The 24,704-nt window shown below is 39.4% G+C and overlaps 1 protein-coding gene across 1 annotated transcript in view; it reads left to right on the top strand.

Annotated features, from left to right (window-relative positions):
- The window catches only part of LOC103177705 (dynein, axonemal, heavy chain 6), a 173,816-nt gene that overhangs the window by 62,583 nt on the left and 86,529 nt on the right, over nucleotides 1–24,704 (top strand). Inside the window, 8 exon segments of the mRNA XM_042332425.1 lie at nucleotides 2,382–2,539; nucleotides 3,085–3,216; nucleotides 6,203–6,374; nucleotides 9,113–9,259; nucleotides 10,400–10,473; nucleotides 11,490–11,644; nucleotides 14,028–14,259; nucleotides 18,944–19,096. Coding sequence (XP_042188359.1) covers nucleotides 2,382–2,539; nucleotides 3,085–3,216; nucleotides 6,203–6,374; nucleotides 9,113–9,259; nucleotides 10,400–10,473; nucleotides 11,490–11,644; nucleotides 14,028–14,259; nucleotides 18,944–19,096 — 1,223 coding nt within the window.

Consider the following 24,704-nt stretch of genomic DNA (forward strand, 5'->3'; position numbering starts at 1 on the left):
AAGAACATCTAACAAGACAATCATATTTTAAGTGTATAATGGCTAGGAAAACAATTGCTTTATTGCAGTTTATCTTCTGGGATCTAATAATAGGGGTTCCCAGAAGAAAACAATTTCATGCAAATGAAATTATTTTCATCGTATTGCATAATTATTATAACTTATGCCTGTATGAATGCTGGCATGGATGTCCGGCACTCAGCTCCTGTTCAATGGCAAGCTATGTGTCATACAGTTAAATAATGGAAAACAAATCTTAGTTTTTTTTTAACTCACTATTCAGCATAGATACCTTTCTGAAGGTTGATATGCTAAAATATCACTCAAATTCTCTTCTGGTTGTTCAAGTTGACCAAAAGTTGTGGTATCAGTACATGTCTAATAAGTCTTAAAGAAATGATGATTTGTTTTAGATAATAGGTTAGCTGAAAAATAAGACTTTTTCGTCACCCTACATAAATAGTCTGATGCATTTACTCTCAAAACCCCATAATTCACCTTCTAGGAATCCTGGGGGGTAATGCTAATGTTGGAACATTTGAACATGCATGATGTTTTTGAGCAAAACAACAAAAGTTGCAAACCATTTGAAATGAGTAAAGAGGTTTACCTGTCTGCTTGTGCACCTATTTATTCATATATGCTCCTTGGGGGGCAGGTAAGTGGGGTCTCCTTGGAACTGAATTGGTTTGGCAGCGGAATGTCGGAATCCTTTGTGGCAGGTTTGGTAGTCCGGTTTCTGAGCCATTCGGGTCCACAGTATTCCAGGGCACTGCTGATAACAGCACAGCCAGTTTGGCTCATCAGCAGGACTTTGAAGGGCAGACTAGTCACTGGGGGCAGGGAATCATCCCACTCAGCTCCTGTTAACCCTGCAAGGGAAAGCCCTGATGTGTAGGATGGTCCTAGCTGGGCAAGCAACGGAAAAGCTTGCCGGACAGTGATATCAATGGCAAGCTATGTGGCTTTAGCTGGTTAGACTTCAGCAGTACCCTAATGCAGACTCTGGAGTCTCCAAGCCTTGGCTCTTGTCAACCTGCACCTAATACTTTCCGGAATTAGGTAAGCAGGATGCTTCCCTCCAGGGAGAGAGTGTGCATTCCATTCCAATAATATGTCCCTGGGATTTCTATTAAGTGTTCGTTGGATGCATGGTTTGGGTACGCTTAAGCATCGTGATTGTTCATACAGAGGAGAATTATGTTTTGGTCACAAAGAAATAATAAGTCACTGAAAATAAGTGAAACTTAATGAAATTCATGTGACAACCTCAATGAGATGTAGTTCAAAAACTGCATTTAAGGAGCAGAAGTAAACTAATTTCTAAATGGAAGAGGAATATATAAAAAAGAAAAAATAACAAGCTGGTTTATGTTTGAATAACAACTATCATTATTGGTTGATATATTTTAGCTTGTACGGTGTGCTACAGAAATAAACTACTATTATTACAATAATAAAGCTACTCAAACATTAGAATGGCTTTACTAGTATAACAATAAATCCACTAAAATATATGTTAAAAAGACCTTTCAAATAAAATAAAACAATGTAACTACTTCTTCTGTTGTTCTTTTCTACTTTCTTTTTTAACCATACAATCTCTTCCTTATTCCCTCTTTTTTATTTGAACTTTACTAGTTACTACAGTGTCAGCCTGGTATAGTGGTAGCACTCATGCCTCTGAGTCAGAAGGTTGTGGATTCAAGCCCCACGTGGGGACTTGAAATCACATAGTTTAAGCTGATACTCCAATGCAGTGCTAGGGCTATGTGGGTACATTGCACTGTTGGAGGTCCTGTCTGCCTGTTCAGGTGGATGTTAAAGATCCCATGGCACTATTCGAAAAGAGTTTCTCCCGGTGCTCTGGTAGACAATCCCCCAAATTAAATTGGTTACTCACTCCACGGCTGTTTGTGGGACCTTGCTGTGCGCAAACTGGCTGTTATGTTTTTATTCCATTCTAGATTTTTACTAATTATTTAAAATTTAAAATGAGTTTATTTCTGTTTCTTTCAGACCCATTGTCCATTTGGAAGATGGGAGCAAGTATTTTTATTAACAGTTTTCATTGTTTGAAAACCATTTTAAGATTATTTTACTGTCAATGAAAAGGCTCAACCATTGAAGGTTGGCTTTTGGGATCAGGTCAATTCTTGGCACAAAGTTGTGTTAAAAGCAGGAATTGGGATGTGTGAATAAACAAACGTATCCTACGAAGCTGCCCAGAAAGCAGTTAATGGGCAAAATTGAAAAGAAAAATGCCAGATGACTTAAATTGGACTAGAGTGTGCTATTTGAACATTTTTCTGCTCTAAAATAAATCTAAACAGACCTCTAAAAAAAAATGTTTAATTCATATTTTAATATTTTTAAAACAGGTGCTCCGGGGAATAAAAGAGTCATAATTTTTGTGGATGATTTAAACATGCCCAAGTTGGATCGCTATGGATCGCAGCCACCTATTGAGCTTCTTCGACAGTACCAGGACTTTGGTGGATTCTATGATAGAGAAAAACTTTTTTGGAAGGAAATACAGGTGGTGTAAAATAACTCCTTGATTTTGATAATTCAATGGACAATTAAACAGAGCTGGACTGTGGCCATCTGTTCCAGCCATGAATTGTCCTCTGAGTAAAAACATTTTGGTATCAGTCCTGAAATTGTTCTTTGCAGGTCTAAGCCTATATCCTCTTGGTGCATCCTAAAATATTGTTCGGGGGTTATTTTCTTTGACCCATTTAAAAATGTTAAACACCTCTATCTCCTTGGGTGGGGAGGTTTGTGGGCCGTCTTTGGAATTGAACTGGCTCCAAAGTGAAATGCTTGGTAACTGAATGTAGGAAACAAGCCAAACCTCTGCAGCAGTCTCAGTAATCCAGTCCATACGGAAAACAAATCCACTTGAATGAGTTGCCTTTTCTCTCAAGACTAAAAATCACAGCTTGTCCAATCATTGTATTGAGAATCGAGGCAAATTAGACCCTCTTGTATCCAGATGAAGGAAAGTGAAGGCTCATTGTGTTAGAGTAGAAATGCACACAATATAAGTCATATAATAATTTGCTCACCACTACCCTTCAGGATGTCACAATTGCTGCTGCTTGTGCCCCTCCTGGTGGTGGAAGAAATCCAGTAACTCCTCGTTTCTTGAGGCACTTCAGCATGTTCTGTTTGCCAACGCCCTCTGAGCACAGCCTGAAACAGATTTTCCAGGTCAGTATCCATCCATATTAAAATGTATGTAATTAATTAGTTTCTACATCATTAAGCACCGCCTGCATGAGTCTGGTTCATTTGGTATTTGTTATACAGTGGCTAATGATATGCTTCAATAAGTTTCAGAGTGGGTGTGCCTTGCAACTTTTATGTCAATTTCTTTTGAGATAGTTGATATCTTTGTCGCACTCTTTCCCGAGTAAGAAGGTTGTGGCCTGAATTGGAAAAAATAATCATTCATTTCATGTTTGTGGGACGTGCTTGTGTGCAAATTGGCTGCCATAATTGCTTACAGATCCTGTGTGACTACACTTTAAAATAAATCATTTAAAAAAATTCTTTGAGATGATTCTTTAATGTGATATGGTGCAAATCCGAGGATTGTTATCTTTATATATTCATTTGCTGTTTCTCTTCAAAACTATCAAAATACTACTCCAGCAAATATTAATTCTTGTACACAAGGATAGATAGAAAAATGAGTTGAAAAGTCTGAACTGTTTCCAGAAAGCTACACTGGGAGCACTGGAAAATTATATAAAACTGATATAATAAACTGATATAAAAACAAGGAGAAGGCAGATAAATAAGTACATCAGAATTCTGACCTGGGACTTACCCAGACTCTTTTACCTACTAATACATTATACTTTACAGTAAACCCTGTGATGTGTTGGGCCAATATTCAAAATAAGTTTTGACTCGAGTATTATACAACTGCAGCAGCATCCCGTTAACCTTTTTATTGCTTTCTGTACCTAGTTTTTTAAGACATTACTTGCATCTCTCAATTCCTTTGTTTGTCCGCCTCCCCCATCAAGCTATTTCCGTTTTTTTAATGTTGATTCAAATCTAAAATCAAAAATTCAATGCACTAAGATATTTAAAAAAGTCAGAGATTGCCAGATTGGTTATGATTTAGATTTATCAGCTGTCCAATACATGATAAATTTCCAGGGAGTAATAATAATAATAATCCCTTGCATTTGATATAGCGCCTTGTCACGTCATTGAGATGTCTCATTGCACTTCACAGAATACACCTTAAAGTGAATTGATTGTATACTTAGTGTAGTACATTTGACATTGCACCATTGCAAAGTTCATCAGTCAGAAAAACTGAACGTACATCATTCTTTGAATATGGTATCATTAAATCCGTATGGCGGTTAATTTTAGTTAAAATTGGATTATTCTCCCTGATAATGTATCCCATTATCCTGGATATAATAATGTAGATTTCATAAGCTGTGTTACTATACTCATGAAAACACCAAAAGGAAAATATATGGGGTCTAGCTACAGAATTTCATATTAAAGAATCGTTCTAGAAATCGTGCTGATCTGAGTGAATTCCACTCCAGAAACAGATTGCTTCGGAGTGTGACACACTTCTGGTTACCTGAAGAAGCCCCTGTTTGTGCAATTTGGATTTCTTATTAAAGAATCCCATAAAGAAATAATCCTGGAGTACATAGACTTTTTAAATATACATATATATTCAACCTGCACTTCACCCTTCGACCTGCACTTCAACCCTCTTTCTCCATCTCCACCAACTTCTCTCTCTTCTCCCAACCTCTCCCTCCACATCCACTCTGCCACCCATGTTTATGGGCACCCACTTGACCTAGTGATTACCCAGGGCCTCAGTGTTCTCGGACCTCACAATCACTGATAAAGCCATCTCAGATCAACAACAAAACAATTACATTTGTATAGCACCTTTCACGTCTGGAGGACATTCCAAGGCACTGGACAGTCAGAGTTTCGAACCTGAGCTGGGGTTTGGGATTGGAGAGGGTGGAGGGCAGGTGGGGGAAAAGGAGGGAGATCGAAAGCACAGTCAAAGAGAAGGGTTTTGAGATGGGTCTTGAAGGAGGCAAGGGAGGGGGCGAGGCGGAGGGACTGTTGGGTGGAGTCCCGAGGGTGGGGGCAGAATGGCTGAAGGCCTCCCTGCCAATAGTGGGGTGAGCGAGGTGGAGAACATGAAGCAGGTCGGAGTCCATTGAGTGGAAGGAGCGAGCAGGATGGTAGGGGCTTAGGCAGTCGCAGAGGTAGGGTGGAGATCACCATATAATCTCCCTAACTCCTCAATCCCTCTCCCCACCGCCACCCAATCCACCTCCATCTCCTACCGTCCCTGGAAAAGAATCTCCCCCCACTCCCGTTCCACTGCCCTGGAGTTGTCTGAACTCCTCCCCCGCTGGCCTACCTCCTGCACCGTTATCTTCCTTGGTCACTCTACTCCACAACTCCCTCTCCACCATTCTCGATGCACTTACGCCCCTCACCCCCCGAACCACCTCCTCACCCTGGTACACCAGCCACCTCCATTCACTCAAGAGTCAGGCTCGTGCCACTGAACGCACCTGGCTCAAATCTGATTTAATGGTTCTGGCTGGATCACATGAAAACTTACTGGTCCACCCTCGCCTCTGCTAAATGGTCCTTCCATTCCAAGGTAATCTTGGAGGCCAAGAACAACCCCAGGCTTCTCTTCTGCATTACCAACTGGCTCCTCCGTCAGCCTCTCTGCCCCCACCCTCTGTAACTCCATTCAACGTTCCCTTTGCCTCGCTTCCTCCCTTGCCTCCTTCAAGGCATGCCTCAAGACCCTCCTCTTCGACCATGCCTTCACCCACCCCCCTACCCACACCCTTTCCGCCCTCCACCCTCCCTGATCCTAACCCCCCCTGCATGGGTCCTAATCCCTGACTGTTCAGCACCTTGGGACGTTCTCCCGACGTGAAACGTGCTTTACAAATGTAATTTTGTATTTTGTATTTGTGTGTGTATATTATATAATCCTCAAAATCACTTTTATGTACCATTCAGTTGACCTTTCCATTTTTTAAGAAATACATGAGAATTAGAAATTCCTTGGTGCACTGAAGAAAAGGTGACAAGATAATTCCAAATACTACATACTATAATGGTTCTGGACATTTAAAAAAAAAATTATTACTTTTCTGTCATGCAGGCTATCCTAAATGGATTTCTAGCTGAATTTTCAATAGGAGTGAAACAGTGTTCTGTAAATATTGTGGAAGCTGCTGTAGAGATTTACCATCGAATGAGTGTTGACTTATTGCCTACACCTGCCAAGTCTCACTATGTTTTCAATCTGAGAGATTTGTCAAAGTGTATACAAGGTAAGATGTTTTGTATCCTCCTGTTACATGAAAGCAAAGATCAGATAATATAAACTAGAATTAATTTGCTTTACTACTTTGTCTGTAAATCTGGATTTTTTTTGATTAATAGCTTTAAACAGCTTTTCAAGTGCTTCCTCCAGAAATTTTGTGGAATAATTCATGTCAAGGACATAATCTTCCACCTCCATTTCTGAGGGAGATGTACAGCCGTTATTATTAAAAAAAAATGCAACGATGGTAGGTTTTTTTTCTGTTGAGTTGTACATTTATTGAACTCGATTCCCTTTTAATGGGGAAAATTCTGTTCGACATTTGGAATATTGGGGAAAGATGCTAATGTCTCTCTGAATTGTTCCTGATTTCGAATAGGGCTTAAAACTTTTTATTTTGTTGAGTCGACATTTCTACTGCTTAATTTGTTTATTTTGTTTCCTGACATGAAAGTACTGTATGATTTCTCGTAGTGGTGTTTAGTAATCATGGAACATACAGCACAGAAGGAAGCCATTTGGCCAATTGTGCCTATTCCAGTTCTTTGGAAGAGCTACCCAATCAGTCCCACTTCCCCGTTCTTTCCCCATACTCCTGCAGTTTTCCTTTTCAAGTAACTATCTAATTCCCTTTTGAAAGTTACAGTAAAAATAAATTCTTTAAAGATAAAGGAATCTATGAACTAGCGATGGTTATGCAGTGGCATTTGAACTCCAGGCATATAAATGTACTACTGTTTTCCTGTGATTTTCACCCTAATCATTGAGATATGGAGTTCCGAATAGGCATCACAATGATCCAGCAACTTTTGCCTTATACCATGCAAAAAAGAGGAGGTTACTTAAGTTAAAAACTTACATGAAATACAATTGTTTAGCTGTTGCTGCACAACACCGTAATCTGCGGCAATTTCCTTTGATTCCCAGCTTTCCTTTCTACTCCACAAAAAGATCGCTTTTTGCCACCTCTATCACATTGCTTGCCTCCGATCGACCTCACAACCAACGCAGCCATAACTCTCGTCCACACGTTCGTCTCTTCCCAGCCAAACTATTCCAATGCCCTCCTCGCTGGTCTCCCCAACGCCACCTTTCACAAAATTCAACTAATTCAAAACTCCGCTGCCTGGATTCTCACCTGCACAAAACTCAATACCGCCATCACACCAGTCATTGTCAGGCTTCATTGGTTCCCAATTACCGAACGGATCGATTTCAAGATCCTTTCACTCTTTTTTAAATCCCTTCATGCCCTCACATTTCCTTACCTATCCCATCTGCTTACCCTCCACTCCACCACCCGCTGCCTACGCTCAACCCCCTCTGGCCTCCTGTTTGTCCCTTGTCCTCTCCGCTCCACCATCAGTGGCTGTGCCTTCAACCACTATGCCCCAAATCTCTGGAACTCTCTCCCTTGATTCTTCCGCCTTGCTGCTTCCCTCCTCCATTCAAATCCCGCCTAAAGACCTTCCTTTTTGATCGTGCTTATAGTCATGTCCCCCCTCCCTCTTCACCTGGCTTGGCGTCAGATTTTGCCACTGTCAAGAGCTTCAGGACGCCATCCCGGGTGAAGGTCACAAAATAAATGCAAGTCCTTGTTTTTATTGTTACTGAGACAAATTAACCTGTGCTTTTCGTAGAGTGGATTAAATAATTGCGGGAAAATGTTTTTTGCTTGGGTGCACAGACCCACAAAGATATCCATGCAATATTTGTACTTTTGGGAAAGATCTTTATTACTTATTCTTAACTTATGCTTAATGTTATGAGCGATTTGGAAGAAGGAGACTCATGGAATCTCATCTGAGAAAACAACCTTACCATTTTCTCAAGACAAAATTTGGGGCTTTCTCACTCACTCACTCACTCACTCACTCACTCACTCACTCACTCACTCACTCACTCACTCACTCACTCACTCACTCACTCACTCACTCACTCACTCACTCACTCACTCACTCACTCACTCACTCATTCACGGCGGATCTCACATAGAATTAAACAGAACATTACAAAATGGAAACAGACCATTTGGTCCCCTTGTCTATACCTTTGTTTATCCTTCATCCCTCCTTTTCCCTGCTCTTATACCCCTCTATTCCTTTCTTTCTCACTGGCTTCCCGTCACATAGAGGATACAGTTCAAGATCCTGGTCCTCACCTTCAAAGCCCTCCATGGCCTCGCTGCCCCTTCCTTTTTGACCTCCTAAACCCCCTACCAACCTGCCCGCTCCCTCCGGGCTGTTTCACGTCCCACCCATCGCCCTCCCCACCATTGTCGGACGGGCCTTCTGCCACTCTACCCGTACCCTCTGGAACTCCATCCCGCATTCCCTCTGCCTTGCCCCCTCCCTTGCCTCCTTCAAGACCCATCTCAAGACCCTCCTTTTTGACCGTGCTTTCGATCATACTCCTCCCCCTGTCCTCCACCCACCCCGACCCCCAGCTCAGGTCTGTAACACTGACTGTCCAGCGCCGTGGGATGTCCTCCCAATGTGAAAAGCGCTATACAAATGTAATTTTGTTGCTGTTGTATGCATCAATATTACACTTAAATACATTTATGCTTTCTTCATCAACCCCAGCTTTCAGCAATGGGTTCCACATACTCACTATTTCACTGCATCTTACTGGATATCTTATGTTTACTGTGGTGCTTTTTGACATGCAGTATATCTTATTTTGTTCTAATAAATATAGGACCAAACTGCATTCATTGAATTGAATGTTTGCTTTTGATTTCAGGAATTCTTCAGTGTAACCCTGGTACAGTGAGGGATGAAAACCAAATTTTTAGACTTTTCTGCCATGAATGTCAACGCGTCTTCCATGATCGTTTAATCAACAATGAAGACAAATATTATTTTAATAACATGTTAGCTGAAATGGCCAGTAAGACTTACTACATATTCACTGCTTTATTGTTCTAACAGTAACAATGATACGCAACAATCCTTGCTTTGCATCATAAAATATATTTGTTTTAGCATTTATTGATGTGTCCTTAATATGTGCCATCATCCAGTATATGCCTGTAATCAACATAGGCTGATTTTTAAGTTTTATTTTGACCAAATGCTTTTGTTAATTTGCATTATAGTTTTGGGTGGATATGTAACCTTCTTGCACTATTAATCTCAGACTCCCACTCTATTTGATAGTGAGTCTAATTATATTACCATTACTGTCATCCAAATGGACTTCTACCTTTGCATTACTTACTCTGTAGAACTCTGTAGAACAAAGTCTAAAACTGTGTTTTGAATACTTAACTAAGAGTTCTTGTTGTAACTGAATGAAATATAACATTTAATTATTGGTTCAGGGAAAATTGTATTGCATTGTGAGCTATTTCCTAGTACAGTATCACCAATTCCTTAGCTTATAAATAGTGTGGAACTTATGAACATGTATTATCTTATATTTTAGTTGTTGAAAAGTTAAGGATTCAGTTCATAGATCTTGGTGAAAGTTAATTTTTGAGAGCAACATATATTCAACTTCAAGATCCTCACTCAAGTGTTTAAATCCCTCCATTCCTTGGCACCCCCCCTATCTCTCTAACTTCCTCTCTCCCCACATCAGTACCCACTGCCTCCGCTTTACTGGGTCTGGTCTCCTCAATGTCCCCCGAATCCTCCGCTCCACCATTAGCGACCGTGCCTTCAGCCACTACACCCCGAAACTTTGGAACTCCCTCCCTCAGCCCTTTCACCTCGCCTCCTCATTCCCCATCTTCAGGTCGTGCCTGAAGAACTTACTTTTCGACCGTGCCTCTGGTCACCTACCCCCTCCCCCTGGCTCGGCCTTGGGCTCCACCATTGTTAAATGCTCTGAAACACCACCTGGCATAGAGGGCGCTATATAGGTGCAAGTTGTTGTTGATGATCCACAGCATTGATGTAGTCTATTTGAAGAAATTTACCTATAGGATATTCATTTTAAAAGTGTGAACTGGATAAAGTGTATGAAGGACATTGTATAAGTTTTATCGTGAAATTGTTGCTAATATCCTTTTTTCTTTTTGAAAAGACAAACACTTCGGAGTCCACTTGGAATCGGATTATTTTATGAAAACCCCCATTATTTTTGGAGACTTCATGAAGGTGATAAACACATCAAGCTTTATTACATCAAAGATATATTGTTGAAAAAAACATTCATTCTGTCACATGTTGTCCTCTATATGGAAGTAGTAATTGATTTCTACATAAATAATTGATAAAATAGTGACATAGCAGACAATTCTTATATAATACTTATACAATTAAGTGTATTCCAATATACATGACATTCAGGTGTAAAGTTCTCCCAAATCAACTTATTTGTTTCTCACAGTAATTTTGGAGACTTCTAGAAGGTGATATTTTTCATCAAGCTTTATTAATGTCAAACATATATTGTTGAAAAAAATATTATTCTGTCTCGGTACTGTGTTCCTCACAGTGCAGAGACAGCCCTGATCAAAGTCACAAATGCCATTCTCCATCTGTGACCAGGGCTCTCTTTGCCTCTTTGTCCTTTTTGATGTCTCTGCCACCTTCGACACTATCGACCATTCTGTTCTTCTTCATTTTCAGGATTCTGTCCTTGCCTAGTTTCACCCTTACTTATCCCCAAATCTTCATTGTGTATTTAGTAACATCTCTCCTCCCACCCTTGTACCATCATGTGTGGAGTTCCTCAGGGATCTATGTTCAGTCCTCTCCACTTTATTATTGTTATTATTCTGCTCGGTGATGTCATCCACTACATGGGGTTAACTTCCACATATGCAGATGCCACTCAACTCTACCTCTCTGAGAGGAGAATTTCTCTCAGGATCTTGCCTATAACCCTTGAGGTAGATTGGTTATTTTGGTCTTTTTTGTGCACATCGGCTTCCACGTTCAACAGCAGTTCCCCATGACACACTTTAAGACGTTTCAACGTTTTTGGTGCTGCATCAAATATAAGAATTATTAAGAACATTTCCATTCTAATTGATATTTTATTACACTATAACATAAGCAGAGAAACCTTTTAATAGAAAGGTTGACTGGCTCTAATGTCTCAGTACGCGCATTACAAAGTGTGAGAAAATAGCCAGCTTTTGAGTCATCAGGTCATCTGTGTTTTTCAGATTGGAGCGGAGAAATCAGAACGATATTATGAAGATCTTCTCAATTTTGAAAAAATTAGATCTACACTACAGGACTATTTAGATGACTACAACATGACAAATTCCAAGGAGATGAAGCTGGTTTTCTTTCAAGATGCTGTTGAACATGTCGCCAGGTGCTGTTCTATATTTTTAGAGTCAATTAGTTCTTTGTTTACTTTTTATGACAATGTAGGAGTTGCTTCTCTGTTCTGATTTATTTAAATTTTAAAGCAATCAAAGGTGTGAATCATTGGAACCAAAGAGAATGGAACCACAGAAATTCGAAACACAGAAGTAGATCGTTTGACCTATTATTCCTGTATTCACTTCCTGAAAGAGTTTGCCATTCTCTTGTTTTTATGCCATATCCTTTTATATTTCTCCTTTTCACATATTTATCAAATTCCTTTTTTTCTATTGGACAGTTTTCCCATAGAAGAAGATAAGAATCAGATTTTACCATCAGATTTTAGAGACGTAAACTTCTACAAATACATGGCCCCATTATAACGTAGTGTGTTGACATGCAAAACAATTAGACACTGTGTAATGAGAAAATCTGTGTACTGGTCTTGCTTCTTGGTTATCAGATTATTATTGATGTTACTTTTGGCTTCTAATATGGACCTGCCGGCTTCCTGCGCATTCTTGGAAGAACAAAAAATGATGCAGCTCAGAAGACTGATATCGCTATTTTTCCTTGTAAAATTGAATTAACACTAATGGGATTATAGTCTCCCTCGATTGCTGCGAGGAGCCTAAGTGAAATGAATTGGACAGTCTCAAACTAGCACCCATTAGTTGCAAGTGCACAGCAGAATTCAGAACAAATTGGTACAAAATAATCTGAGTGGTTGCAAAGATGATGGGTGCAGAAAGCAGAAAAAGTTCACAGTGTGGATGCATTGGAGTTATTTTAAGGCTCAGGTTAACAAACACCGAGTGTAGCAAATTTTCAAATGAGAAATCACATCAGAAGCCAACATTGCAATTTACCACATTCGATCAGAGCAGTATGACCAGTGTCAAAATGGTTTTACTACTGAAGTGAATGCTTGAATAGATGGCAGTCTGCTAAACCTAGGACAAATAGATATGTCATGAACTCTAAACTGGACTAACAAATAGAAAACAAAATCTACCCAATCAATGAATTGAGAGGTTTATATGAACTTAACATATAGATATTAGTTATTGTGATTAATAAAATAATATTGCCTTGAGTTATTTCTCAATGTACTGAAAAAAGATTGCATGGATGGTTACTGTAGCAAAGCTATATATAAAATGAGTAATTTTAGATGCTAAAATAGAATACTCTTTAAAATGTATTAAATTTGACATGTGTAACCCAAAAGGACGTTCCTAGTGGCTTACATAATAATTTTAAAGATCACTTCCATAAAATAAACCATATTGTAGTTTACACCACACTGTTGCAATAACATTCTGATTAATAGTTTTTTTTCTATGTTAGAACTTCTATAAATATCGTCATCATGATTTAAATGGATTTAGGAATGGCTCATGCTTTGTGTAACATTATATTCAGGAGATTATAATTGATGATTTATGTTTAGAAAGTGGGAGGAAAGATTACAAGTGCATGGAAAACCTAAGTGTATACATAGTCATTCGAGTAATAGAGTAATTTCATAAGAATTTGCTAGGCAAAAGAAGACCAAGGTCCATCTTGTTTGCCCTCCACCATCCTTGCAGTCATTTGACATATCATGTTCCAAACTATAGATTGTATCCCGAGATATTATTTTCGAGCAGAAATCTATCTAATTTGTCTTTGAAACAAATAAAATTTTCTGCTTCCACTGTCCCCCTGGGAAGCCTGTACCATAAGTTTACTGCTCTCTCACTGAAGTAGTTTTTATGCCAGTTTGTTTTGAATTTACCCTCCTTCAGTCATAGGCCATGTCCTCTGGTTCTACTGTTCAGTACAAGATAAAATAGCTTGTCATGGTCTAGATTATCTATTCCCTTCAGAATCTTAAAGACCGTCATCATATTGCCCCTGATCCCATACAGTCCTGTCAAAATTGGTTTAGTTAAGGGTAGATTTATTTTCATATCAGAAAATTATTAACACGCATGTGTTGCTTATATTTATTTTAAAAAATCTAGATGTAAAATTATTTGCTTTATTTCCAAATGTGTAATGAAAACTTTACATTTCTGTTTGGCTCATTGTTCTCACATAATTCATGAGATGTTGCACCACATACTGGGAACAAAAGACTGTTAAAAAGTTAAGTCCAGAAAATAACATGCTTGACAGCATCATTTCAGATGGTTCTTTAGGGTTAACATAAGGAAGAAAAACATTGTAACCAATAGAGAACATAAGGATTAAGAATAAATAAATCAACTACTGTAATAAGCAATTGAGACCAATCTGGATGTGATTGCAGGCAAATTACAAAGTAAATACATTTCCTGATATTTTTAAGAAATTATGGTTGAAAATAAGAATGCCATATAAATAAATGTACTCTCACTTTACAGAATCGCCCGTATGATTCGTCAAGAAAGAGGAAATGCACTACTTGTTGGTGTTGGAGGTACAGGGAAACAGTCGCTCACACGATTGGCAGCTCACATATGTGTTTACAGGTGTTTTCAAATTGAACTCAGCCGTGGTTATAACTATGAAACATTCCATGATGATTTGCGAAACCTTTTTAAAATGGCTGGAGTTGAAGGGAATGATATGGTATTTCTCTTTACTGACACACAGGTACGGAATTGAAATATCAGTAATTTTGTTTCAGTGAGTAAAAGTATTGATATACTGTGAATTAAAGTCCAGTTTAAAGTCTTCCTCCAGTCAAGACATTTGTCTGCATAGGCCTACTATTAAGATGCATGCATGGAAGTCAGAGAAGATTCTGATTGTCCTGCTTTGGCACATTTTATAGCACTGTTGTTGTTGGGAAGTTACAGTAAATAATGGACAAAGTCTAATTTCATGTCAGGGATTGTCTGCTCACATCTATGATGTGGACTTGTCAAACTTCAGTGTCTCAGCCTTTAATGTTTTTTTTATCCAATGTAAGATGTCAAAATTGCAGTATCTTAGTTATCCTGATGCTTGAGTAGCTTTGCTGCTGGAATATTGATATCTTTTCAAAGTCCCACTGCATGAGCTAATGATTTATACAATATGGAGACAGGAGAGTCACTAGACCTGTCAACGTTAGGGGGTGGGAGTGTGGAAGGGGACATGGGGGAAGAGGAGGATGCAGCCAAGCAGATGTTTTCAATCTTTGAGAAGAAATAGTTCAGGACAGCTTCGCACTTGTCATTGGACATGAGGAAATAAAGAGTTTTGAGCTTCAACCAAGCAGTGACTGATACTATTATTTCTCAAAGAATGAGTTTGCAGCAAATCGGTGAAAGATACAATATACGTAATTAGTCTTAGCAAAATGGGTCCTGATAATATGGTGCAGCATGTCAACAAGCACTGTACAATAGCGATTTTACAATGGTGTAGCTGATAGTTAAGAAGTTCACACTAGATGTCTTAAAACTCATCTTTACAAGTGGGTTCTCCAGTGTGAGATCATTCTTTCTGTGTCTTTTGGTCACTAAGTATAGTTATATGGGATGTCCTCCCGACGCGAAAGCCGCTCTATAAATGGAATCTTGTTGTTGTTTTTAACAGATAGGGTTGATCAATCCATGGAACTGTAAAACCTTAAATAACTGACACAGCAGGAAGTCATTTGATGCATTGAATTAATGTTTGATCTGCAAATAAAGCCATCTATCCAAATCTCAATTTCCTTCTCTTTTCCTCTATTAAATTAAATAATAATCCTTGCATTGAATGTAGTGCCTTTCACGTTGGGTGAATGTTTCAAAGTGCTTCACAGGATTTACTGCAAAGCATAGTGACTATATTTTGTAGGTCTAAATTTCTATGGTGCTATGGTTTTAGTCTGTGGGAATAAGAAGGCAGGGTTAACATTAGATATTAGTCCTATATTTTGTTTGTCTGGGTGCAAGATTAAACATAAAACTGGTTGTTTATAGTACAGCTTGGTGGGGAAGCAGCTTGGTTTGAATATTCAAAGAACCTCATGATTATTTCAAGTGAGACAAGGGTTAGAAAGCGAAGTATAGATATTGGACTCAGCCAAAAAAAATTAGCATGTAATAAAGAATGTTGAATTATTTATACTGCAGTAGGTAGTGATACAAAACTTACATCAGTATTCACTGAAGCATGTACTGTGCTGCACAACCAAATGAAAACTAGAAAATAACATTTGAAAAATGGCACAAACATAGTTGAAAAAGAACGTTAAAGCAATATAGTAATCAATTCCTGAAACCTTCGAACAAACATTATGTTAATCTACAAGAAAATACCTGCAGGTGGTTATCAAAATTGGAATCTGATTACACTAAGTGCTGATTTGTCAAGTTATTCTTGTAAATCAAAAGTCATTTTAGTTGTTTTTTTATTTTGGAATGTGCGAACTGTACTCTATGATCATATCGCAATCTACAAGCCATTAGCAAATCCAGAAGTCAATGGGGTAAATGGGATAGCAATATACCTTTAGGAAGGTCTTTACATGAGGAAATTATTCACTTTACATTTATTTCCCATGCCATGTATCAAGTGTACCTTTCCGATATGTTATCTCCGTTCTCAGTTGTCGGCCTCAGACAACCCTGTGTATCATCTGGTGTCTGTTAAGAAGTTATCACCTTTAATTTTGCTTTTGTTGAACTTGCTAGTGAAACTTCAAGAAGGACTGGTTTAAGTAAAATACCTTTGTAAGATTCTTGATGCTACCCCCCTTCCCCTCCCCTCCCTTCTCCCTCCCTGACCCCAACTCAGGTCTGAAATGCTGTACACTGTCCAGTGCCTTGGGACGTCCTCCCGACATGAAAGGTGCTATACAAATGTAATCTTGTTGTTGTTGCTGGAAACACAAAATGACCTCCTAGTGTTCTGGAGTCATGTAGCTCAGTAGTTAGAGCACTTGCCTCACCTGGGTTTGATTCCCGGCAGGGTAAAATGTTGGGCAAGTTTCCTTACTCCACATGCCTCTGTTTACCTTGCAGTAAGTAGGAACCTGGTTGTTAGTCGATTGGTGGATCGCTTTTCTGGGGGTAATAATTCCTTAAAAAAAATAATGAATTGGTCACTCAATCCGCAACTGTTTTCAGGACACTGCTGGGCGCAATTGCCTGGCGTGTTTCGCCCACAAAATATACAGTCAATTCACTTTACAGTATATTCTGTAAATCACTTTGAGACATCTCGAAGACGTGATACGGCTCAATATCAAATGCAAGGATTATTATTATTGTTATTATTTTTATTATGGATCAACTATTTCCCATCCAATGTAGTCCAATGCAACTGTTTACATTATTTAGGATGTGATATAAAAGACCACATCATGAAATTAGAGTGTGCAATGAAAGCTTTGGATTAAATTATTAGATGTAATTTCAACACCAGTGAACCAGGGCAAATACTTTAAAAAGATATGTAAAGATCCTGGCAGCTCATCAGACCAGTTCCACAGAATCGGCATCACCCCCAGCCAGAAATAGGTCCTGTGCCAAATGGTTTGTACTGGATGATATTCTAGTACTGCACCTTTTGGGTTTGATGTTAAATGAGAAGCCTTGGCACTAAGCTATGAACACTGGAAACTTGCTATTAAAGCAATTACCTCACTTCTCTGCTCATTCCCTTCACTCAGCAAAACACCGACCTGAAATCCAATGCCCAACACCTCTGTGCCACTATAGGTGGCTGTGCCTTAAGCTATTATGCCCATAATGCCACTATGGAACTCTGCCTGAATCCCTCTGCCTTGCTCCTCTTTATCACTCTTTAAATCCTACCTTAAGATCTACCTCTTTGCACTTATGATCACCATCCCTTTCTCCCTTGCTTGGTATCCAAATCCACCAATGTGCAGCACTCTCACACTAAACTACATAAAAGGCGCTATAACAATGCAAGTTATTTTTGTAGAGGCATTCATAGAAACAGTCTATTTCTCCCTTATTATTTATGTGCAATTGCTATTTCAAAGAGACATGAAGTCTTTCTTCCAGATATACTGGCTATTCAAATTTATCCCAAATTTAAATTAATAGACTACTTACTCATCTCATATTTGTATTTTGCTGATGCAAAATGGCAGCCATGTTTTGCCTCTAGAACATTTATTTTAATTTTTAATCAATTATATATTTCAAAGCATTTTGGGATGTTTATTTTACAGGAATGGTGCTGTATGAATAAAAATGAATGAAATTACTGAGTTTGGGACTTTGGTCAACATCCGTTTCAAATCAAAAAGATGCTGGAATAGCGAGCCTGTATATTGAGTTGCTTTAATAGCGAGCCTGTATATTGGAGTCCTGCAGCTCAGTAGTTAGAGCACTCGCTTTGCAAGTGAGAGACCTGAGTTCAATTCCAGGCACAGGGCGAAACCTTGGGCAAGTTTCCTTACTCCACACGCCTAATAATAATCCCTCCAAAACAATAATAAATTGGTCATTTTCAATCTACGACTGTTTGTGGGACATTGCTGTGTGCAATTGGCTGCCGCGTTCGCCCACAAATATACAGTCAATTCACTTTACAGTATATTCTGTGAAGTGCTTTGGGATGTCTAGAAGATGTGAAAAGCGCTATATCAAATGCAAGGATTATTATTATATTGAATTGCTTTAATAGCGAGCCTGTATGTTGAGTTGCCTTCATTACTAAGATGCCCAAAGATGAAGCTCAGCTGTACTATTCTTGTATTGGTCTTTAAAAAAGTTGCATGTTTTATTTTAACTTGTGTTCAGAATAAGAATAATCAATGCTCTACTCCCAGTCTCTGATGCACACAGTGAACTTGTACACTTGTTTTCCTTACATGTGTTGTGGGAAAGCTCCATATAATGAGGGAAAACATTGGGATTGCTCTGCTAATTTTTTTACAGTTGTTATATGAAGTTCGACAGGCATTCCCCTGACCCTTAACGGGAAGACAGTTTTATAATCAGTTTCCTGGGGTGGTGTTGCCAGGCAACCTGCAGCTGAAATGTAGGAGCAGAGACTTGGAGCAGTATGCTCAGGACTCGACTTATATAAGGCCACTCTTATATAAAGGCTGTTTTTGGCTCAGGCCCCAGAGCAGTGCTTGAAGATAGGTTTGATTCTATATTAAACATAATTAATCCTTTTCATTGGTTCATCCAATTTACTTTACACATGTGCATAACGGAGTGGGTTGCAACCTAGAGTGGGTTGTAACTAGTTTCTAAAATAATATAAAATATTATACTAAAATAATATTAAATATTATACCATTAATAGTATTGTACATATGAAATAATTATCAATTCACCAATGTAAAGTTTATTAAAAAGTTATTGTTTTCTAACAGATTGTTGTAGAAGAGTTTCTAGAAGACATCAACAACATCTTGAACTCAGGAGAGGTACCGAATCTGTTTGAGAAAGACGAACTTGAAAAAGTTCTTGGTGCTACACGCCCTAAGGCTAAAGATGCTGGAATTGCAGAAGGGAACCGAGATGAAGTAAGATTCAGAAAAGTACCAGTGTTGATGCAGTTACTGTAATAAGTGTAATACTGTAGGTGGCACTGTAGTCCTCAGCATGCTGAAGGCTTGATCGATGGTTTTCCCTTGGTTTTAGGCTTGTCGTGATTAAGAGGCAGTAACTCCTTTAGCTCAGTGGTTAGAGCACTTTCCTCGCAAGCGAGAGACCTGGATTCTTTTCCTGGCTGGGCTAAATGTTGGGCACGCTTTCTTACTCCACACGTCTGTTTACCTAGCAATAAGTACGAACCTGGTTGTTAGTCGCTTGGCTAATCGCTGTTCCGGGGATAAAAATCCTTAAAAAAAACCCAATAATAATTTGGTCACTCAATTCACGAATGTTTGTGGGACACTGCGCAATTGGCTGCCGCATTTCACCAACAAATATACAGTGAATTTACTTTACAGTATATTCTGTGAAGCACTTTGAGACGTCTAGAAGAATGCAAGGATTACTATTATTATACAACAACAACAACAAGATTGCATTTATAGAGCGCCTTTCACATCGGGAGGACGTCCCAAGGAGCTGGACAGTTGGGTCGGGACCCGAGCAGTGGGGAAATGGTCAGGGTGAGGGGAGGGAAGGGAGGGAGCGAGGAGGGGGGAAATGGTCAGGGTGAGGGGAGGGAAGGGAGGGAGCGAGGAGGGGGGAAATGGTCAGGGTGAGGGGAGGGAAGGGAGGGAGCGAGGAGGGGGGAAATGGTCAGGGTGAGGGGAGGGAAGGGAGGGAGCTAGGAGGGGGTAGAGAGGAGAGCTGAAGGCACGGCTGAAGAGAAGGCTATAAGTGAAGTCTAAGCATTACCTGTTGCAACTTCTGCTTGCCATTCATGATTTTAAGATTTCAGAACCAAAACCTCCCCAAAACTATTGACATTGAATCCCTAAAGTCTGAATGTCCAGAAAAGCAAGTTTTTTTTTAAACCTTTTGTTAGATTTCTTTGGATTGTTTTATATTAAGTCACAATGAGCACAATGTATCCAGTTTTGAGATTGAAGAGTAATAGACCCTATTATTTAAATATACTGAAATGATCTATAAATTAAAGAATTTTACTGCTTAAAAAGCCTCTTTATAGCAAATAAAGCATTTTATTATTAAATGTTAAATGCTTTCTCCCCGCTTATGCTAACAAATTAAACACATCTAATATTTTGAAGAAAATTACTTAGAATGTTCATAAATGTATTATAAGACAGTTTTGATGACCCTATAATTAAAATATCCTTTAGGATTAGGAATCAAATGTATCCTAATGTTATACAACCCAAGCTTCAATGTACCATATATCTTTCCCATGGCTACTGTTAATAGTCAACACATCTCTGCATGCAAAATATTGGAATTGAACACCATGATATACAAACTTAAGCTTTAGGGCAACATTTACCTTGCATTACACTGATGGTACGAAAAATCTGTTCATCTGTGGAATTCACCAAATGAATATTCATACATGGTATAAATCCAAAGCTTCATCTGTGCAGTTTGAAAAAAAGTTATCTCACTTGGGGCAGAACATTTAAACTCAAGGGTTCTTCCTTATGAAATTTCAAGAAAAGAAGATAAGCTTTGGGTATTTTTTTTTAGCAAGTTGGTGTTGACCTGCTATTGATATACTGTATCTAAGATGGTAATGCCACCCGTGGACCTGAGGCTCTGTTTTGCCTTTTTATAAATAACAACAGCAAAATTACATTTGTATAGCACCTTTCACATTGGGAGGACGTCCCAAGGCGCTGGACAATCAGTGTTTCGGACCCAGGCTGGGGGTTGGGATCGGGGAGGATAGAGGGCAGGGAGGGAAGGAGGGTGATTGAAAACAATCGAAGAGAAGGGTCTTGAGACGGGTCTTGAAGTAGTCAAGGGAAAAGGCGAGGCGGAGGGACTGCAGGATGGAGTTCCAGAATGTGGGGGCAGAGTGGCTGAAGGCGGGAGAGGCGGGTGGCGTGAAGCAGGCTGGAGCCCGTTGAGCGGAGTGAGCAGGCAGGTTGGTAGAGGATTTAGGAGGTCACAGAAGTAGGGGGGAGCAAGACTATGGAGGGCTTTGAAGGTGAGGACCAGGATCTTGAACTGTATGATGTAAAGCCAGTGGAGTTGGGCGAGAATGGGGTGATAGGGTCACGGAGCCTGGTGGGGGAGAGGACATGGGTTGCAGAGTTCTGGATGATCTACAGCCTATGGAGGGAGGAGTTGGGGGAGGCCGACAAGCAGAGAGTTTGTGTAGTCGAGCCTGGATATTATGAATGCATGTATGAGGGTTTCGGAGGCCTTCGGTGTGAGCCAGTGGTGAAGCCGGGCAATATTGCGGAGGTGGGGGAAGGTAGAGCGGGTCATGATACGGATGAGGAGTAGAAAGAATAGTTGAGGGTCAAACAAGACCCCAAGGTTCTGGACTGGCTCAGTGAGGTGGAGTGTGTATCCATGGACGGTGATGCTGTCAGTGCCTGAGGTGAGGAGGCGCTGACGGGAGCCAATCAGGAGAGCCTCAGTCTTGTTGACGTTCAACTGAAGAAAATTAGCTCTCATCCAGGACTTGATGTCTGACAGACATTCTGTCAGGACAGCAGTGGTCCTGGAGTCGAGGGTGGAGGCAGAGAGATAGACGAAACATAAAATACTACAGATGATGGAAATCTGAAACAAAAACAGAAGTCGCTGGGAACACTCAGAAGGTCAGGCAGCATCTATGGAGAAAGAAAAGTGAGTTTTGGGTCCATTGTGGGAGGGAGAGGTTTTTAAGGGCTAACAGAGAGGGAGGAGGCAGGACAAGGAAGACAAAGGAGAAAATGGGGTAGAGGACAGGGATGATGGGTTAAGTAGGTGTTAATAATGCAAAACAAAAGGGTGGGGGGGGAAATTGCAACAAAATACAGGCCCGAGAGAAAAGGTGTTTCTGATATCCAGATGATGTAATGGTCACAGAAGAGGGGAGGGGGAAGGTGAGCTGTTATAGTCTGAAATTATTGAAATCAATATTGAGGGCTGTAAGGTCCCTGGCAGATAAATGAGGTGCTGTTCCTCGAGCTTGTGCTGTGGCTCATTGGAACAGCGTAGGAGACTGAGTGGAAGGAAGTGTTGAAGTGGCAAAAAAACGGAAGCTCAGAGTTGTGCTTGCGAACAGAATGGAGGTGTTTGGCAAATCGGTCACCCAATCTGTGTTTCGTCTCCCCAATGTGGAACGAACAAAACCTCCATATGTGAAATTGACCGAATCTCTAAAATTAATTGAAGAAGTTCCAGAATATTAATCCAGTTTTACAACGCACACTTTTCAACCTTGGCCACTATATTCCACAGTTGACTTGTGCACAGTCTGAGCAGCACTTGAATCATCACATGCTGCAAAGAATGTCATTATTTATAACCTTACATCTACCTTATTTTGAACCAGATGGTTATGAAGCATTTTTTAAAGTGTTACCATTTGGTGGGAATTAATCAGCCATCTAATATTGGTAGAGGTGGGGGGGAGAGAGAGAGAATCTACTTACAAAACTCAAACTTGCTAATTTTATAGTAATAATCTCTAATTTTATCATTGCAATCACAGGCTGGCTCTGACATGAGATTAATTCTGTACCTATGGGCATTAATTCTTCACTATCACAGGTGCAAAAAACCATATGGAATATATTAATCCATATTAATGGAAAGAAGTTGTGGCACACACTTAGCCTTCCAGGTAGCTCAGTTGCTGAGCATCAGATATGGTATCAAAAGTTTATGGATTTGCATTTTAATGGATTCAGCTCTTTATAGCTAATAAAATTAGTACCTTGTCATCAAATTATTCTGCTGAGCTGGGAAGGCACTCCATGTTGAACTGGCTCTAAAATGATCTATGTGGCAGACAGATCCACAGCACTGCCAGGGCTAATTGATTGTTGATCAGGATGTCTGGCATATCATTCTAACCTGTTAGAGCACTAATGGGAAGAACTATCTATGCTGAACAGGTACTTTGAAATTTATCAGTGCTTCTTACTGTGTGGTCACCATCATCATTATTGTTGGTGGGAAGTGCTGAAAGAATGGTCGAGGCCAGGAAACTGGACTCATTCAGGTAATAACTTAATACTGTAGTGGGAGGACTGGAGGGTAGATATTCTGGAAGCTTGAGGTCAAATGGATCAAAAGACCTTTTCAATTTAACCTCTTATGATTTTGTAATCTGACAAAAGCAACTTTTTTTAGACTTAAGGTAAATTGAATTGGCTGCTGAATTTCACCCACAAAATGTACAATAAATTCACTCTTCAGTATATTCTGTGAAGCGCTTTGAAACGTCTTGAAGATGTGATAAGGCACTTTATCAAATGCAAGGATTGTTATTATTAAAAACAATTTAACCTTTTTAAGGTTTGATCAAGAGGTAATGTTGTTTTCTTAATTATGATTTTTATCTTCTTGTCCTTTGATCATATATGACTCACTTTTCATACTGCAGTGTAGTTCCCTGAATGACTGGCATCAAACAATGTCTTGCTCAAATGGCCATTATTAATACACATGCCTTGACAATGGCTATTGACAGGTTATTTGAGCCCAGAATTATTTGAGTCATAATAATGCTCAGTAAGGTCATCACCCAACATTTACAAACCTACATTTTCCAGCAAGTGTCTCTGGATATCTGATTAAGAAAGGAAACCCTGACTCATTTTCTTCTCTCTCTTACTCAAAGTCAACAGCTAATTGTACTGCTCAACAACACAAGGTTGAATCTGCAACTTTCTGGTCTGTAATGCTCAACGCTACACAGGTGCTCCGAAAGTCCACCGGGAAAATTGAGTTAACAGTCTCACTAATTCAGTTATTTGTTCCCTTAAGTAATCTTTCAAAATGTGACTTCTGGAAACACTTTTTAATATTATGCAGTTGTCAAAAAAGCTATGATGAAATTTTGTAGGCGAGTATAGGGAGTGAAGACCACTGACCGTAAGCAACTTCAGGGTGACATAGACAGATTAGTTGAGTGGGCAGAGAAATGGGAAATGAGATTTAATGCAGACAAATGTAAAGTTATACATTTGGGGAAAAGAATAAGGAGAACAAGTAGATGTTGAATAGTAAAATATTAAAAGGAGTGAAAGAGCAAAGGTCACCTTACAGGTGGGAAAGCAGGTGGACAAAGATGTTAAAAAAGCTAATGAAATCGTAGGATTCATTAAACAGAGGAATAGAATATACAAGTAAATGGGTAACGCTGAACTTGTATAAATCATTAGTTAAACCGCAGTTACAATATTATATCCAGTATTGGTCACCCCATTTTAGGAAAAACATCAAGATGACAGAGGGAAGATTTCATTTGTTTTACTAGGGATGGGTGATTTGGCCTATGGAAACTGAAGGAATTAGGACATTTTTTCTGCTGGAACATAGAATGGTGACCTGATAGAGGTCTTTAAAATTATGAGGGGTTTTGATAGAGTCAATAGGGCGACATATTTTCCCCTGGTTGGTGAGTCAGTAAGTAGAAGGCTTCAATTTAAGATAGTTTGTAAATGAGCAAATGGGGAGGTTAACAGAATTTTATTCAGACACAGGTTATGGAATGCCCTACCGGCAATGATGGTTGAG

This window comes from Callorhinchus milii, unplaced genomic scaffold, assembly GCF_018977255.1.
Source record: "Callorhinchus milii isolate IMCB2004 unplaced genomic scaffold, IMCB_Cmil_1.0 Scaffold1, whole genome shotgun sequence".
Taxonomy (NCBI): domain Eukaryota; kingdom Metazoa; phylum Chordata; class Chondrichthyes; order Chimaeriformes; family Callorhinchidae; genus Callorhinchus; species Callorhinchus milii.